The sequence below is a fragment of the Phoenix dactylifera genome, chromosome 11 (genome assembly GCF_009389715.1).
Source record: "Phoenix dactylifera cultivar Barhee BC4 chromosome 11, palm_55x_up_171113_PBpolish2nd_filt_p, whole genome shotgun sequence".
Taxonomy (NCBI): Eukaryota; Viridiplantae; Streptophyta; class Magnoliopsida; order Arecales; family Arecaceae; genus Phoenix; species Phoenix dactylifera.
The window spans coordinates 3,094,467-3,110,928 of record NC_052402.1 but is presented as its reverse complement, the minus strand read 5'-3'; the positions used below and the strand labels follow the sequence as shown (position 1 = coordinate 3,110,928).

Here is a 16,462-nt window from a genome sequence, read left to right as displayed (position 1 = left end):
GGAGTTCGGGTTCCTAATGATGAAATCCGCTCTACCCTTTGTGCCTCCATCCAGTATCGATCCATCAAATTGATCTTAAGAAAGTTTGGGGGTGGGGGCTCCTAGATAAAAACACCGTACGAGAAGCTGCCGAGATAGAATGGGAATCCTAGATATCTCGAGCTATCAAAAGTTCTTTTAAGGAGGAAACATGACTAATTTCTGCCGCCTGCGGCCGGGCGCTCTCCGCCACGAGCCTTGGCGACATGCTCTGCTCGCCGAAGGTTCGAGCATTCCTTGCCAGCCATATCTGGTATGCTGTGCAGGTCGCTCTAACCGCCTCCTAGCGTGTCAATAGGTTGCCCGACCACCAGCGGATGGTCCGTAAGAACTGGTCCTCCTGAGACCAACCCTTCCACAATAGCCCCGCCGCACACCACAGCAGCCCCGCCATGTGCACTAAAATAGTGCATGGTCCACCGACTCATCAGCTTCGCATGCCCCGCACTCAGGGGGCAGCCTCATCCCTGTCCGCTAAGTACTGCTCTCGTCGGAAGCCGATGCCAGACGACCTTTCATAAGAACAGTGCGACTCTCGGATGGAGGCCCGGGCGCCTGACCCAGGCACAGTCCGGACCTGGCTCATGCTCCGGTCGGAGCACTCGGAGTGCTCCCCCATCCTTACGCCGGTCCTATACGACGTGCTCCACACCCGGGTATCCAGACCCGCATACCTTGGAATTGGAAGGGACTGGACCCTCTCAACTTGGTGTGTCCCAAACATATGACCCAACCTAGCCTTATCCCAAGCAGCCCTACCAGGGACAAAGAGGTCGCAAAACCGCAGTCCCTCCACTACTTCAATGTCAACCATAGTCAGCCAGAGTCTCAAAGGTAGGGCACCCACCCGTGGGTCGCCAACCACGTCGATACTCCGCCCATCGTCTATCAACCATATAGTATTCTCCACAACTGTGGTAGGTATCTTGCGATCTCTCGCCGCATAAATGAGCAACGACGCCCCACTACGAATCGCCCCTACAATACCTGTTCGGCCATATTTGACAGCCATGGTCTGACTCCAGAACCCCTGCAACTCCAGCGTGAATCGAGCTGCATGTTGGACAATCAGCACCTCGCACCTCTCCACAAGAGACAACACACCGAGGCCACCCTCCCTCACTGGTAGGCACACTCTCCCATGCCACTAAATGCATCCCGTGACCCCCTCCATACAACCTCCATAGGAAGCTCTGAAGTAGCCACTCGATCCTCATCAACACTATTTTCGGAACCACTGTGTTTGCCATAAAGTGGACATGCATGGAAGCTAGCACTGATATAATCAGCGTCAATCTACCCATCATAGAGAGTGAAGATGCCTTCCAACCCTCCAGTTTGCTCTGAATCCTCTGCACCAGACCGGAGCACTTCGCCACCCGTAACCTCCTGCTCGTAATGGGTACTCCTAGATAGCTCCAGTATCCCCCAAATCTCCTATCTAACCCTATGCTCAGTTAGAGATGGGCACTGGCCGGGCCGCCCACGGCCCGGCACGGCACGGCACGAAGCGGGCCGTGCCTGGCACGGCACGAAGCGGGCCGTGCCTGGCACGGCCCGCCAGCTACAGTGACGGGCCGTGCCAGGCACGGCCCCTTTGATAGGGCCGTGCTGGGCTAGCGAATCCTGGCCAGCGGGCCGTGCCAGGCACGGCCCGCTTCGGGCCTGGGCCGGCACGGCCCGCTTCGGGCCTGGGCCGGCACGGCCCGGTCTAGGCACGCGGGCCAAGCACGGCACGGCCCGCGTGCCAGCACGGCACGGCCCATAAGGGCCTGGGCCGGGCTGGCACGCGGGCCTGGCACGGTCCGGGCCTGGGCCCGGCTCGGCCCGATAAAATTTTTTTAATACATTAATAAATTATGAACACTAAGAAATCTTGATTTATGAATATAAAGCCACCTTAATGGTGGGGGGTTTGGCATAGACCCCTACCAGTTTATTAATTTCAATCAAAATGGTACATGAAGGGAGGTTTGGACCTTGGTCTGACCTCTAGATTCTAGAATACAATAAGAAACTAAGAAAGGGCCGAGGTTTGGACCTTGGTCTGACCTCCAGAATACAATAAAAATGTACAATTATAAAAAATTAAGAAATCTTACTAATCATCAGTGATTCAGTGAATCAGTCTTCACTCTTCAGTCTTCAGTCTTCAGTCTTCAGTCTTCACTCTTCAGTAGTGTTTGTATCATCATCATCAGAAGATGTTGTACTATGTCCACCTTTATCTTGAAGTCTTGCCTCAGCATCCAGCCAATCCTTGAAGCAGAGAAGCATCTCCACCGTTTCGCCCGTCATCCTACTTCTCTTTTCGTCAAGAACACGCCGACCTGCACTAAAAGCGGATTCCGATGCTACCGTGGACATCGGCACAGCTAAAATATCGCGTGCAATTGCAGACATAACAGGATATTGATTTCTAACACTCTTCCACCAAGATAATACATCTAGATTCTCTATTTGATTTTCATCATATGCAGACTGAAGATCATTTCGTAAATAAAATTCTAGTTCACTACTTAAAGATGAAGAAGATGAAGAGGAACTTGAAGCATGTGTGTGTCTTCTCTGTGCAATGAATGAAAAAATAGATGATGAACGAGAACTACTAGAAGGAGGAATAGAGGTTTGTATTTGTGTTCTAGATCCACGAATTTTTTCATCATATATAGCATAAATATCATAAAGAAGTTGTCTTACCTCATCTTTAGCAGATTCAGCATCTTGATTCATATTTTCAGCGTATGCATCAAGTAAAATTAGCACGCCATTTAATTTAACTCTAGGATCAAATACAGCAGCTAAGTTATGCATAGGACATATCCTGTCCCAATACTCATTCCATTTAGATTCCATTAGGTGAATAATAGGCATTAAAACATCATCATATCTATGTTCTGCAAATTTTTGACTAATTATATATGCTTGTTGTAAAAATGAACATGAAGTAGGGTAATAAATACCAGAAAGAACATGGTAGCATTATAAAAACTAAGCAAAAAATCTTCCAAAATTTTTCCTTTATTCCAATCAGTTTCAGTCAATGTAAATCCTAATCCACGATCATTAATATATGCACTTAATAAATTTTATATGGGTATGCATCATGTATCATGCTATATGTGGAGTTCCAACGAGTAATTACATCAAGTTTAAATTTTTTAAAACGTTTACCATGATTTATGCATAATTCCTTAAATTCTTGAAGTCTTGATCTAGAAGCATGAATAAAAGAAACTGCATTTCTAATTTTTGAAATCACATCTTGAATCATGCCCATGCCAGCTTGAACAGAAAGATTTAAGATATGACATGCACATCTAATATGCAGTAAATTTCCATCTAATATGGGATGCAATGAGTCTCTTAATAATACAACAGCAGAATTATTATTAGATGCATTATCAAAAGTAATAGACATAATTTTATCATTAATATTATATGAACATGCAGTTTGATAAATTATATTTGAAATTTGTTGCCCAGAATGTGGAAAATCAAAAGCACGAAAAGCAAGAATACGTTTATTTAATTGCCAATCATTATCAATATAATGAGCAGTAATGGCAATAAAAGAATTACTACCTACAGATGCTGACCAAATATCAGAAGTTAATGAAATTTTTACATTTAAAGTAGAAAGTGTTTCAATTAAATTTTGTTTCATTGCTAAAAAATTGGTCATAGCTACTCTTCTAAATGTACGCCTACTAGTTCTTTTGTAAGCAGGTTGTAGGTTTAATTGAATATATTCTTCAAAATTAAAAGATTCACATAAACTAAAAGGTAATTCATCCTTAACTATTCATTTTACAAGTGCTTTTCTTTGATTTTCATGATTATATGCAAAATTACCTACAAGTAATCCCCCTTGTATATCAAGGCTACTTTGAGTTTGAGCATGAGAATCATGCATCCTATGACTCTCTTGATGTCTTTTTAAATGCCCTGTTCCCCCACTACTACTACAACTATAAAGTTTGGCACATTTTTTACATTTAGCTTTCCAGACTCCCTCAACCATAACTCTATCAAATTCATTCCATACAGTACTAGTCCTCTTACGAGAAGAGGTTTGACCTTCACTCGGTTCACCAGTTCTAGAGGAACTAGGAACAGGGGGTTGGGGATTAGTTTCTTCCCCCTCAGAAACAGGAATACCAAACTGACTTTCCTCAAAAGATGACATATCTATGATTAATTCAAAAAATAAAAACTAACCGCAAGGAGGAATTGAGTAGAGGGTCGGAGGGCAGAGGCAGCGCCGAGATTCCGAGCTTCCTCTTGTGCTCTCAACAGAAGCGACCTTCTCTTCTCAACAGGAACCTCCTCTTGTGTAGCACTTGAACAAACTAAAAATTAAATTGCTAGAAGAGCACTTTAGAAGAGAGAAATAATAGCAGTAGAGAAGGAGAGAATGAGAGGTTTGGTGTGGTGAGAATGAGGGAGGAATGGGCTATTTATAGAAGCCCAAAAATTTTTTTTTCCCAAAATACCCCTCAATTCAGCCGTTATAGAACTGTTGGGAGGGGCAAAACCGTCTTTTTCCCCGAAAATAGCCGTTGGAAACGGCTATTTTCTTCCCCCCTCTCCAGACGGGCCGTGCCAGGCACGGCCCGTCTGGAGCCGTTACGGGCCGTGACGTTGCGGGCCGTGCCTGGCACGGCCCGTTACCGCCCGTTACGGGCCGTGCCTGGCACGGCCCGTGCCGTGCCGTGCCCGGCCCGGCCCACCAATAGAGGGGCCGGGGGCCGGGCCGGGCTTGCCTTCCGTGCCTCACGGGCCGTGCCAGGCACGGCCCGTTTAGAGTTTTGGCCCGGGGGGCCTGGGCCGGGCCGGCCCGGCACGGCCCGTTGCCCAACTCTATGCTCAGTGCTAGGGTTGAAAGAGATAGTTGACTTCTGGAGGTTTACCTTCTGCCCCAACACTGTGTAGTACTCTGTTAATACTCTCCTAAGGACTCATGCATCCGCTGCCCGCGCCCTGGTCAGGAATAGACAATCGTCTGCGAACAGTAAATGTGATATAGACCGAGATCCTAGGGTGGGACAAACGCCTCCAGCTCCCAGTTAGCACAAGCAACCCGCAGAGCCCGAAGATAGGGGACATCTGAGCAGACGAATGAACAAATATGGGGATAAATGACATTTCCTGTCTAAGCCCCATAGTAGACCTGAAGAAAGGAAGGCGTACCCGTTAATCAAGATGGAAAACCTCGACCCCCGAACGCACTCCAACACCCAATCAATCCAGATCTCATGAAAGCCAAAGTGCTCCAAAGCGCGCCTCAAGAAGCTCCACCGAATTCTGTCATAAATCCATTCCATATTCCAGCTTTGACAGTCATCAGGCTAACACTTGTATGCCCCGCGGCTTTCCATGGTGGGCATTTGCACCAAACTAATTTATGATCTTGTTCATGAATAATATTTAATGTCTTGTTATGACAAATTCAGGAGTCGCCTCATACTTTAATATTTCAACGCTGTGGATTGTTAACTTTTCACACAATGGCACTAATTTTTCTATTTTTTTGGATTGTCACCAATGCTAGGTCACTTCTGGTAGCTTCATGGTCCACTAGAATCTTACTCCCTAAAGATCTTCTGCGATGCATGTTTGCACTATAGAGTGCTGTGCAGCATTCGATGGGACAACCATTAAATAAGATAGCTTTTCGTGCACTTCCTTTTGCATGCATTGCAAGCGCCGGACTATTTGTATATTGCATACCCCTCGGCTTTCCCTAGTGTGAATTTGTGAGCTTTGATATGAAACAGTTGTGGTGATAAATTCCGCAGTCACTCATAATCTAATTTTTCAATACTGTGGGTCATCATTTTCCACGCGAGGGCATAAATTTTTGTGCATGCGGATCGTCACCGACGTTAAACGGTCAGACAGCAAGATAGGGGAGATGGGCGATGGAGCAATTTAATTTCATACGGGGCGGAAAGGCTTTGAAGCGAGTTTTTAATATAATTGATTCCAATAGAATGGCGGTTTACACAAACCCAAGGTTTAGGAATTATGTTCATTCGCTGGAGATGAAATTTTCTCAAAATTAGACGACCTTACGCTTATGACATCCAAACAGGGCTAGCATCTAATGCAACTTCACTGCCACCAGATGTTAAAGAAGAGGGGAATGGGGGCAAAACATTCCTAGAAGGTACCGAGCTAAATACCATCATAGAGTGACTTATTTGGCCATAGTTAACCCTACATCTGAGGGTGGAGTTATAACCAACCAACTACAACAAGAGATGAACCATATGAAAGATAATTTGGAATATCCCTCTGAAATTTAGGATTGCAAGGTAAATAACCCCCAGAAGCTTCTCCCTTTCTCCATCAGTCATGAAATGCTTTTGGTTATTCTCTTCAACTGGTGCAAGTTACAATATAGATGCAGCAGCCGCACATCTCACAAAACACTAAACGAGAATTTATTTTCCATCATGGAATCTATATCCAGCCACTGTAGATTTAAGGATTGACAGGCATCAACCAGCTACCTGCCTCAGAATGCTCTCCTTTTTCACTCGTAGCATTCAGGAAGCTGACAGGTGGCTGCTGCAGCTACCACAAGCAATGCTATAGTTACAGAAAACAAATCAGATAACTAGTTGCAAAATATGCTTAAGCAGTTGCCATCCTGTTACATAAAAAAAATCAAGTTCAATTGTTTTGTATGTTATTTGTCCACCGTTAGCGAATTTAATCAGGGCCAGGAAAACAGCGTGTTTATCATTCTGTTCTAACATATGGTTACAGGTAATTGAAGTACATGCAACTGCATTAATTTCATTTGCATTCCACTGAAACCCCAGTGAATGCCTACAACTGCCTTCAGCTACTTTGCCATTAGGTACGGCAACCATATGATCCCACTGACCATGGGCCAGATTGGCTGAATATGAATGGAAGCAGCAGGCAGGGAAGCCTCCACATTTCATTGGTAAGTATGAGCCCGTTGTAGGTTCACCAAAGAATACTCAATGAGAATGTCCCTTGAAAGTATGGAATTTCGGGATGTAAATGATATAATAAACAACAATTATTTTAATTTCCAAGAATTATCAAAGCGATCAATCTTCGGCAGGGTAAGAAAAGCAGTACCACAGAGAACAGAAATAATAACACACAGGTAGCTTCTTTTGCTTCTACTGTGTACTTTCTCTGACTTGGAATAGCATGTTGCATTATTTCTTATACGAGAGAAGATAATATCTCGTATGCAGATGAAAATTTGTGCCACCAGTAAATACATCCTCACCTTTCATTCAAATGGAACCGGAACACCTTGCTTCTTGTTCACAATTGCCATTGCCAAATATCGATTACCCATACCAATAGGTGTCTGATCGTCAGGGCCCTCCCAAAATGGAGCTTCACCATCTCCAACCAGTTGCCAATAGCCTGTCCTCAAAGACTCTGCTTGCTCTTCGGTGCAGTTCTGTAACAGTGCTTCTACTCGGAGGTTGATACCAAGATAACCTAAGAACTGGGATTGAGTAATTGGACCATGAACCGATATATGTTCTGTAAAAGGTCGTATCATTAGAACTGGAATATACTCTCATGCAGAACTATGGATATGCAGATGCAAAATAGACCTGTTTTTTCTTTAGTAAGTAATTAATGAAGCTTTTGACAAATCAGTAGAGGTAACTAGATATTGTCAAACAAATACCTGAAACTTCTTCAGCAGAATGCCTAATAGAAGCAAAATCGACATAGGCACTCAGATCAGCTGAACCAGGATTGTCTAGTATGTTCACAAATTTATGCTTCCGAATAGCCTACAGATACGACATCTACATGTATCAAACTCGTGAAATCTGTTAAAAAGATGGCTGCATGAGATCAATGTGAAACAGATGATTCTCTCCAGATGTAAAAAATAAATCACATAAGCAAAATACAGGAAAGGATTTGGGGGGAAAAGAAAAACTAAAAGACGCAAAATATGAATATCAATCAGATAATTTCAAATGATGCTAAATAAATGTTTGATTACCAAAATTTCATCCAAGAATAAGTTGAGCTTTTAAAATGACACCCTATCTAGTGGCACACCTCGTATGGTATTGAGAAGTACAAAGGATCGGGCCACTGCTAGGAGATGCCAAACTGTGACCAGATCCATAAGAAGCAGAAGTGATAATAACAGTAAAGAACTATCCAATAACCATAAAGATATTGAACAAATTTCTTCAAGCCATTCAGGGTGAGCTTACAGAAAGTACACGGTACTATAGTTGAGATAAAAGTACAATGAAAAGATGTAGACATTATCAACATCATCAAAGAAAGTACCAACCTGTAACTGTCTGAAATAATTCCATTTTTCCCATAATCAATAATGAGAGCCCCACCACCATCAGAACTAATTCTCTTTGCAATCTGATGAGTCAGCTCCATTGCTTTGGGACACACTTCAATATGGTCAAGCTTCACTACCTCCTCAGCAGAAGCCCACTGACAACGCTTTCTCAGATATAGTAGAGTTGCAGGAGTGGGCATTGGAGATAAAACAAAGCGAAAATTGCTAAATAAAAGAAAATGTAAGATTATATTACCAGCTGTTATCCAAGTCATAATGAATAACATGAAAATTAAGTACACTGACAAAATAGATTGTTGAACACTTACAGAGAATCTTCTGACACATCTATCATTTTTTCACACCAACCACGTGAAGATTTCTGCAGCCAAAGTATAACAAACCCCGAGTGAAAAGGCCTCACTAGGACAGCACAAAGTCTTCATTGAAATAGAATTATAAACGATTATTGCACCAATATTGATCTTAAAATTTACAGCTATTAATCGTAAATATAAATATATGCCATTGTTGTATAAGAAAACTCTTATAGGATTCCCTAGAGTAAGCAAATGAGTTAAAAAAACTATAAAAGAAACAGCATATCAATACCAAAATTTCTCAAAATAGAACTAAAATAAAGAAGGTGCTAGTTGATGCATTACTCATGCTTATAAATAAAAATTGGTGACCATTACAGACTGCCACCATGAAGACCTTGCAACTCAGATGGTGAACAAAATAGCCATGCACACAATGCAATGATTTCTGATGAAGGGGTTTTCAGACAATTGCAGGCACTATTATTGCATGCATTGTCCTCTTATCCACAACTAGAACTGGCGTGTGCAGATGCACATGGTGCTTCAAAGTGTTGATCAGGCATGTACAACTGACTTCTGATGAAGATACACTCGCAAGACTTACATATAAAAGTATTCTTTTGTCATATGCAAACACTCTGAGTGCATGACATTCTCTCCCCTAGCTTTTAAGAGAGAATCAGATAAAATGCATCTCAAGAAAATATCACTATGATTATCTGCTCCAACTATCATTTACAAAAATTAAAGTACAATTAGCAGTTCCAACTATTATATATTTGAAGTTGAGTGGAGACGACAGACAAAAATGGGAAAACACCTTCACTAGTAATACCGGAGATAACCTAAAGAACTGGAAGACTTGAAAAAAATAAAAAAAATGAATAGGATGCAGTTCTCATAAAAAAGTTTTATAAGCATATATTACTTTCAACAATAATTACATCAAGTAAATACTGCTAGGCCAAATGCAGTTTCCAGGGGCTCGTTACCTCGTACATCAAAATATGCTATAAACTCACATACTGATCTGGCATGCTTTCTGCATTCTGCGCTCATGTGATGCACAAATGCAGTTTCCAGGGGCATGTACATCAAAATAGCAATTGAAGGATATGTGTGAATATTAGGACAAATTTTCATGATCAAGCTTTTAATGCCATCCGGTGTCGTGCAAGTCTAACATATCGATAAACACAAGCTTTTGAAACCTATCAATCAAAACATATCATAACAGTCAACAAAGATATAAGCAAACATCTATTCTCAAATCCTTTTCCCCACATTTTCCTAGAGGATTGCCTAGGCATAAATCTATTGATTCTATCTACCATAAAATACCAATTCTTCCAAAATTCTCTACCATATAACACAGCAAATTAGCAAATAAGGAGATAATAATTTTTTTATGTATCATTTCTACTGAAAAATGTACAATTTCATCAATTTGGTTTAACCTAGCTTCTGTTTTGCTTGTGGTATGCCCAGCAAGGAAGGTCATACAGGAGCTTGCATGAAAACTAGTTTCTTCTAGTTTCTGGAGATTGCAGTAAATTCTCTTCTAGTTTGTTCTAGTTTCTGGTCGGCCTGGAGATTGCAGAATCAAGGGACAAAACAGAGATTCTCACTCCATGATAGAAGATACATGTGCAGCAAAATTTTCAAATTCTTCTAGTTTCTGTGGACCTAAAACCAAATGTAGGATACTCTTGAGGCAATACAACTTTCTACATAAGTTTCCCCATCATGAAAACTATACATATTTAGAAACTGACATAAAGGATAAAGGAAATGATGAACGGATTATCATGTAAAGATATTTATAGTCAAGGATGTTAGTTTAAAAAGCTCCTGGCATTTATATAGACCTGCTAGAGCTGGAAATTTTCATTAGTTGCAACTAGGAGGTTTTCCAACAGTCTGACATTGATTGGTAAAACATTTCATAGAATATAAGTCTTACCACCATCTTCATTCATATATCTGAAGACAGGCTACTAAATAAATTATTGACCCTATTTACAAGGGAACAAAGTAGCGAAACGAATAGGCAACAAAAACCCCCTGACAAACCTGAAATTGATGGACTGGTAAAGCATCAAAGAATTCATGCGCAATGATAATGGTTTGGTGCTGTAGGAGAAAAAAAATCAAAACTAATCATTAGAAAGAACAAATTAATGTTTAAGTTTTCTGCAACATAAGAAATACAAAACAACAGGCTAGAGAAAAGAAGATTTGAACTTGCTAACTCTGAAGTTCAAGAGGACTTCATACATCCTAATGGAACCTGTTCCAAAGTGGAATGCCAAGAAACAGGAGATCCAGACAACATGCTAATTGTCCTTTTAGTACTACCATCTTCGTTCATAGTTTCATCCACACATTTTAAAGCACTGTATTGAAGCTTCTGCAAGGTGGGACTGCACTCTACCATGTGAATGTGAAGAGACTTTTTAAAATTCATAAATTTAGAAGAGCCCTACAAGAAAGATTAGCTTATCTTTATAACTTAATGGATGCAAATGAAACAGTGAGATGAATAAATAAACCTCACTTACTTGAAGTTTCAACAGTAAAACTGAACTAGAATTTCAACATGGAGAGAACAAAAAATATTCCTTACACGGAGAAGATCAGCCATAAGTGTCCCACGTCCTGGGCCAAGTTCAATTAAATTCACTTTTTCAGGCTGCCCTATCTGTTCCCAGAGGCACATAGTCCAAACACCAATCATCTGAAATAATAGCATCGGATAAAATTAGATTAGTTTCCGGTATGCGTCAAAAAATAAATATTGTTCTTTTCTGCAACTCTAACAAGGATTATAAAAGTTGATGAAAAAAACTGATGGCATGGATCCATACATTTTCAACACCAAGACTAAATTAAGCCAAAAATATAGATCTAGCATAACTCCCTACTAAGTAGAAAACATTCACTCGTTATGCTTCGCTTCTGTGAACTTAGGCCTTTGTAACTATGAGATAAGCACTCATAATTACATTTATGTGGTATAATGGACAGTAAAGGAACAAACTACTAACTAATGAATTTACCTCTCCAAACATCTGGCTCACTTCAGGGGAGGTAATAAAATCACCCCCAGCTCCAAATACATCTCGATTGATGTAGAAACCTGAATGAGGATTTGTCAAAACTTCCTCCATGTATTCAGCAACTGAAATAGGACCTCCACGGAACTATTAAACAAGTAAGCAATTAAAAGAAAAACCATTAGAGTTGCTACACTGGAAAATAAAATCATATTGGAAAACAGAATCTCAGCATAATTGGAAGATGGAATCATGGAACCATTGCTAAGTGCGAAAAAATTCTAGCAGACTTCAATCAAATTATTCCCATGTGTGACACGAGGAACTCTACAGTATTTTGGGGGGGAAATTAAAAAAAAAAATCCTTTTTTGAGACTCTAAATTTTATGATGAAATACAAGTATGTTTTTCCCCTTTTTTGGGGGAGCACAACACTCCATCAATCCATGGAAATCAATGTGTATAAGCCCCTTACTGACAACCATAGTTGATGAACATTTATGTTTGATGAAATTTATGCTAACTAAAGTCTCATCAGTTGCATCTTCGGTTTATAGATAGTTCAAAATTACTAAGGTACATTCTTTAATGCATGTATAGTAGAAATATTTAGTATAATTTAAATGATCTCTTAGGCAACTGGAACCAAATTATGAAAATCTGGACCAAATTCACTCTGATTTTGAGTTTCTTTAGTAGTGTAGGTGGACAAAATGTTTTGGCCAGGACAATTTAGTCTCAAACTCTCAATAGAAACTAAATAAATAATTTCCAGTTGGTTACTATAACACTTCAATAAAAAAGCTTCTGATGATCTGTTCCATCGGTATTGACTATCAACTTACAGCAGCTCTAGGATCATCAGCAGTTTTATAGTTAGTGCACCAAGCACTTCATAGCCTTCAAAACCATATGACCTCTTGAGAATTTTCTTAACCCTCTAACTCGAAGAGGCTTGTGTGAATGTATACAGGCACTTGAGAAAAACACACACACACACACACACACACACACACACACACACACACACACACATATCTTGGGACCCCAGAAAATACTGGTAGTAGGCAATGACAAGTGGCAAAATAGGTCAACCTAGGACACGTTAACCTCTAGTCATGATGACACACCATACATGCATCACACACAGAGTTAAACAAATTTTTCAATGTGAACAAAGAAAGAAAATGAAGTTAAAAGGAACTTTAAAAAAGAACACCCTAAAGTTAATCTAACCCTCAATTCCTCCATAAGATACAATCTTTAGGCCCTTCTCGCACATAGATTTCAGCCAATAATGCCATCACTATCGTAAAAGGTTGGCCACTCTTGCAAGGGATAGAGTATGATAGATCAAGCTTATATTTCTAAGCAAATTCCTAATCCATTCAAGCTTAAATCTTAAACTGCACAACGAAGCCGTGGTCCACTATAGCCGAAGTGACGTACCAAAAGTGACAAGGAAGATTCAGATCACAGGTGAACTCCTTGAAAGAGCAAATATTACATGTAATGATCTTGTTTTGTGATTGAATCTGAACAGTCGTGGAAATCAAAATGGAAACATTTTTAACCATTATACTATAAGGTGCACCAATATGGCCCAAGAATCAAACAAAGTATCAAACAAACGAGGAACTCGACCTTGATTTGAAAGTAGGAGCATAATTTTTTATTAATGTGACTATTTTAATAACAACCAAAAACCTTTTAAGGGTTGCTCAGTGCATGAGGCTTCTGCCACTACCGGTTGCCTTGCCTCCACATGCGGATAGACTGTTTCCGTATCTAAAACCTGTGACACCCACGTTATAATGAAACAACTTTGCCATTGCACCCAGGTTCACCCTCTAAAGAAAAGAATTTTTTGATGCCCGATAAATCAAAAAATTCTTTTCTGCAAAACTTCTCCCAATATGATGGAAAGTTGGAGCTACCAAACCCACTCAAGAGTTGACTAGGAGCTTCTATATAGTCATCGTATTCCATGCAATTTATCTGTACTAATTTAACTAAACATGCAAAATCTAGAAATTCTAGTAAAGGTTATCAAAATCATTTACCCCATGCCTTTTCAAGGTTGGGCTCCTAGTAACAGCCATCTAGGCAGGACTTCAGTAAGAGGGCATCTGACAACCTAATATTGCCACATGTGCAGGTTGATACTAAAACACACTCAACAAGCATTCATTGAGATCCTGTACTTTTAAATTGATTACTCTCAAGGGATATCTCTAACAGTTTAAAGTCGTTTCTGTTCTGTAATTTTACTGAAACTGTAATGAGGAGGTATATATTATAAATATATGTCTAGTAGTTTACGATAATTCACACCCTACATGTTTATTGAAGTTATAACAAGTTATCAACCACAATCTTTTAATATCAAAACTTTAAAATAAAAAAAAGTAGCTATACAGCGGAAAGATCTGGGGCTCAAAATGATGAATAAGAACTTCAAGGAAAAATAAAAAGGCAAAATTTTTGAAATTAGAGAAGTTCTCTGGTGTTATCTGCTGCTTCGCGGTCCACCAACAGCAAGCAACAGCTTATCTCACACTCCACATCCCTCTTGACTTGCACCTTCTTCCTTTCTTTTGTTCTTTTCCGTCCCTGTCCTTCTTTCTTGACTACCTAAAAACCGCATGACCGTGCCTGTGACCTAATTTTTTTCTAGTGCCCTAGCTATTACTAACACAGTCTATTCATCACAGGAATGTCGTGCTTTATTTCTTGGGGATATCCCATATCTTACATACCAAAAACTTATAAACGTGCACACAAATAAAAAACCTTCCAGAGCGAAAGGTTAAGCAGAGGAAATACAAAGCAATGGTTAAAAAAAAAAAAAAAAAAAACTTTATAATCTGACAGTTAAAATAGCAAGAGAAAACAAAGAACGATTTAAAGATCAAACGATTCAAACCTTTATAATACTCTTGAGATGCTTAACGAGCTCGGAATCCGAAGATTGATTGTGCGAGTGCTCTTCAAATTCGCAGGTCACAAGAAACAAGAAAAGAGAAATAAAATAAGATATTCCTCTCAAAAAATTCCAGGAAAAAATCAAGGGAAGAAAACGACAATTAGGTCTACGAACGATCGTTTCCAAGTGATACCTGCTGAATTGTGCAAGCCGGAGCGATCGATTGAGATGGACACCGCCGGGCGGGAGGAATCTCGAAGATTCTCATGGGATTCTTCTTCTTGAGACGGAGAAGGGTTTACGGTTTGAGGAGAGGTACGAGAAGACAAAGACCTAAGCGATCGAGTCGAGGGAGCGAAGGGGAGAGGAAGGGTTTGGAGCAGGCCATTGGAGAGGAGAGGGAAGGCTCGGGAGAGCGATCTCCGAAGCATCGAGGGAGAGAGCGTGCTCGTGCAACTGAGAAAGGGCGAGGCGGTTGAGCGTGCGCCCGGGAGTGAGTTTTATGTAACAAAATCGTAGGATCTTGATCGTAATATTCACTCTAGGGACTTAAATGCATAATTGATTAGACCCAAATATGAACTAATGTCGGCAATCGTGACACTAAACTCTGTCGACCAAAACAATTACGGATTGCTTCTGGACGGCTCCTGGAACCTTAAAATGTAATATTGACCGTATGGAAGTCTGCGTGCTCATAGTCGCAGTAAATTTGAACAGATGTCGACATTTGATATGCCGATGTCATTTCAATCTACTGGTTGTAAGTGCTGCAGAAATAATATTATATATAGTAGTGTCATTTTTACTTAAAATTAAAAATAAATAAGAGAAGGAAGAGCAAAATTAATTCTTACCATTGTTATTGCTATGATCTGAGCTAGGGGAAGGTTTTTTTGTCCAAGCAAGGGGCATGCCAAGAAGATGAACCAATAGTAGTCATAAATTAGCTCGATGCAATAATTTGACATATTTATTATTTCTCTCATTCTGTGAAGCATCGAAACGCGAAAAGATCAACCATCGACCTCTTTCCTTTTTGCATTTTTCTTTTTCTAAAAAAATATTTTTGTTGTTCTAGTGGAGGGGAGGCCGAACTAGCTTCTTCATTTATATCTATTACTATCGTATTGCTCAAGAGTAAAGATAAAAATGAATCAGATAATACCTGTCTGAATCCATTTTCATATCCAAATCTATTCGAATATGGATAAAAATTTGAGAATCCGGCTAATATCCGTATTCGTATTCATATCTCTAAAAACAATAGATATGGATATGAATAGACACTTATCCGATCTGTATCTTAATATCCGATTTCATTTGTAACCTTATTTAATTTTATACAACAATCATGAACTTTTAAATAAAATAAATGACGATATTAATATGCTATTAACTTGATTTATCATCCACTTAGTCATATCTTTGATTATGTGGTCATAAAATTTAATTTCGATTTATGCCTATATTTATATCCATACTTCGTTTCTATTCGACACAAGAAAAGGGTGGAAAATCCCTTTTCTTGTGTCGTCTTGTAGATGTCCAATTTATATCCGTATCGGTTTAAAACAAAGATGAATATAAATTTTTGTATCCAACTAATATTTATCTTCTCTGCTTCTCTAGCTCTTAAAATTAGACTCTCTTTTTTTTTCATGGGCTAGATGTTCTGTTTTATTCTCACAGCTGAGCAATAAAATTTGCTTGGAATAGGACTGAAGTGATCGTTCTTGTTGCACTTGCATTCAATCCGGTTATTTGTGTCAGTGAAAGAAAGCAAGTT

General features: G+C 39.9%; 1 protein-coding gene across 2 annotated transcripts; it reads right to left on the bottom strand.

The window, feature by feature from the left end:
• Positions 1 to 6,661: 6,661 nt before the first annotated feature.
• Positions 6,662 to 15,169, bottom strand: LOC103720541 (protein arginine methyltransferase NDUFAF7, mitochondrial). 2 transcript variants are annotated; one of them, XM_039131278.1, is made up of 11 exons: positions 14,867 to 15,169; positions 14,674 to 14,735; positions 11,751 to 11,894; positions 11,318 to 11,428; positions 10,967 to 11,173; positions 10,765 to 10,821; positions 8,698 to 8,750; positions 8,362 to 8,593; positions 7,736 to 7,844; positions 7,319 to 7,584; positions 6,662 to 7,012 (listed from the first exon to the last, which is right to left on the bottom strand). In XM_039131278.1, the coding sequence occupies exons 1-10, from the start codon at positions 15,102 to 15,104 to the stop codon at positions 7,322 to 7,324; spliced, it is 1,476 nt and encodes a 491-aa protein (XP_038987206.1). In that variant the 5' UTR covers positions 15,105 to 15,169; the 3' UTR covers positions 6,662 to 7,012; positions 7,319 to 7,321. The 2 variants fall into 2 exon arrangements, 1 of the variants encoding a protein (XP_038987206.1); XR_005513818.1 differs by lacking the exon at positions 6,662 to 7,012 and having other exon boundaries at positions 7,048 to 7,584; positions 8,366 to 8,593; positions 10,765 to 10,824; positions 10,969 to 11,173; positions 14,867 to 15,000.
• Between the last annotated feature and the right edge of the window lie 1,293 nt (positions 15,170 to 16,462).

Excerpts from the sequence above, each read along its gene's own strand:
- LOC103720541 (XM_039131278.1), bottom strand. The coding sequence starts at position 15,104 with ATGCTTCGGAGATCGCTCTCCCGAGCCTTCCCTCTCCTCTCCAATGGC. Across the intron at positions 11,895-14,673 it reads ATCTCAAGAGTATTATAAAG|TTCCGTGGAGGTCCTATTTC; the intron begins GTTTGAATCGTT and ends CTTGTTTAATAG. Across the intron at positions 10,822-10,966 it reads AACAGGTTCCATTAGGATGT|CAAACCATTATCATTGCGCA; the intron begins ATGAAGTCCTCT and ends CTCCTACAGCAC.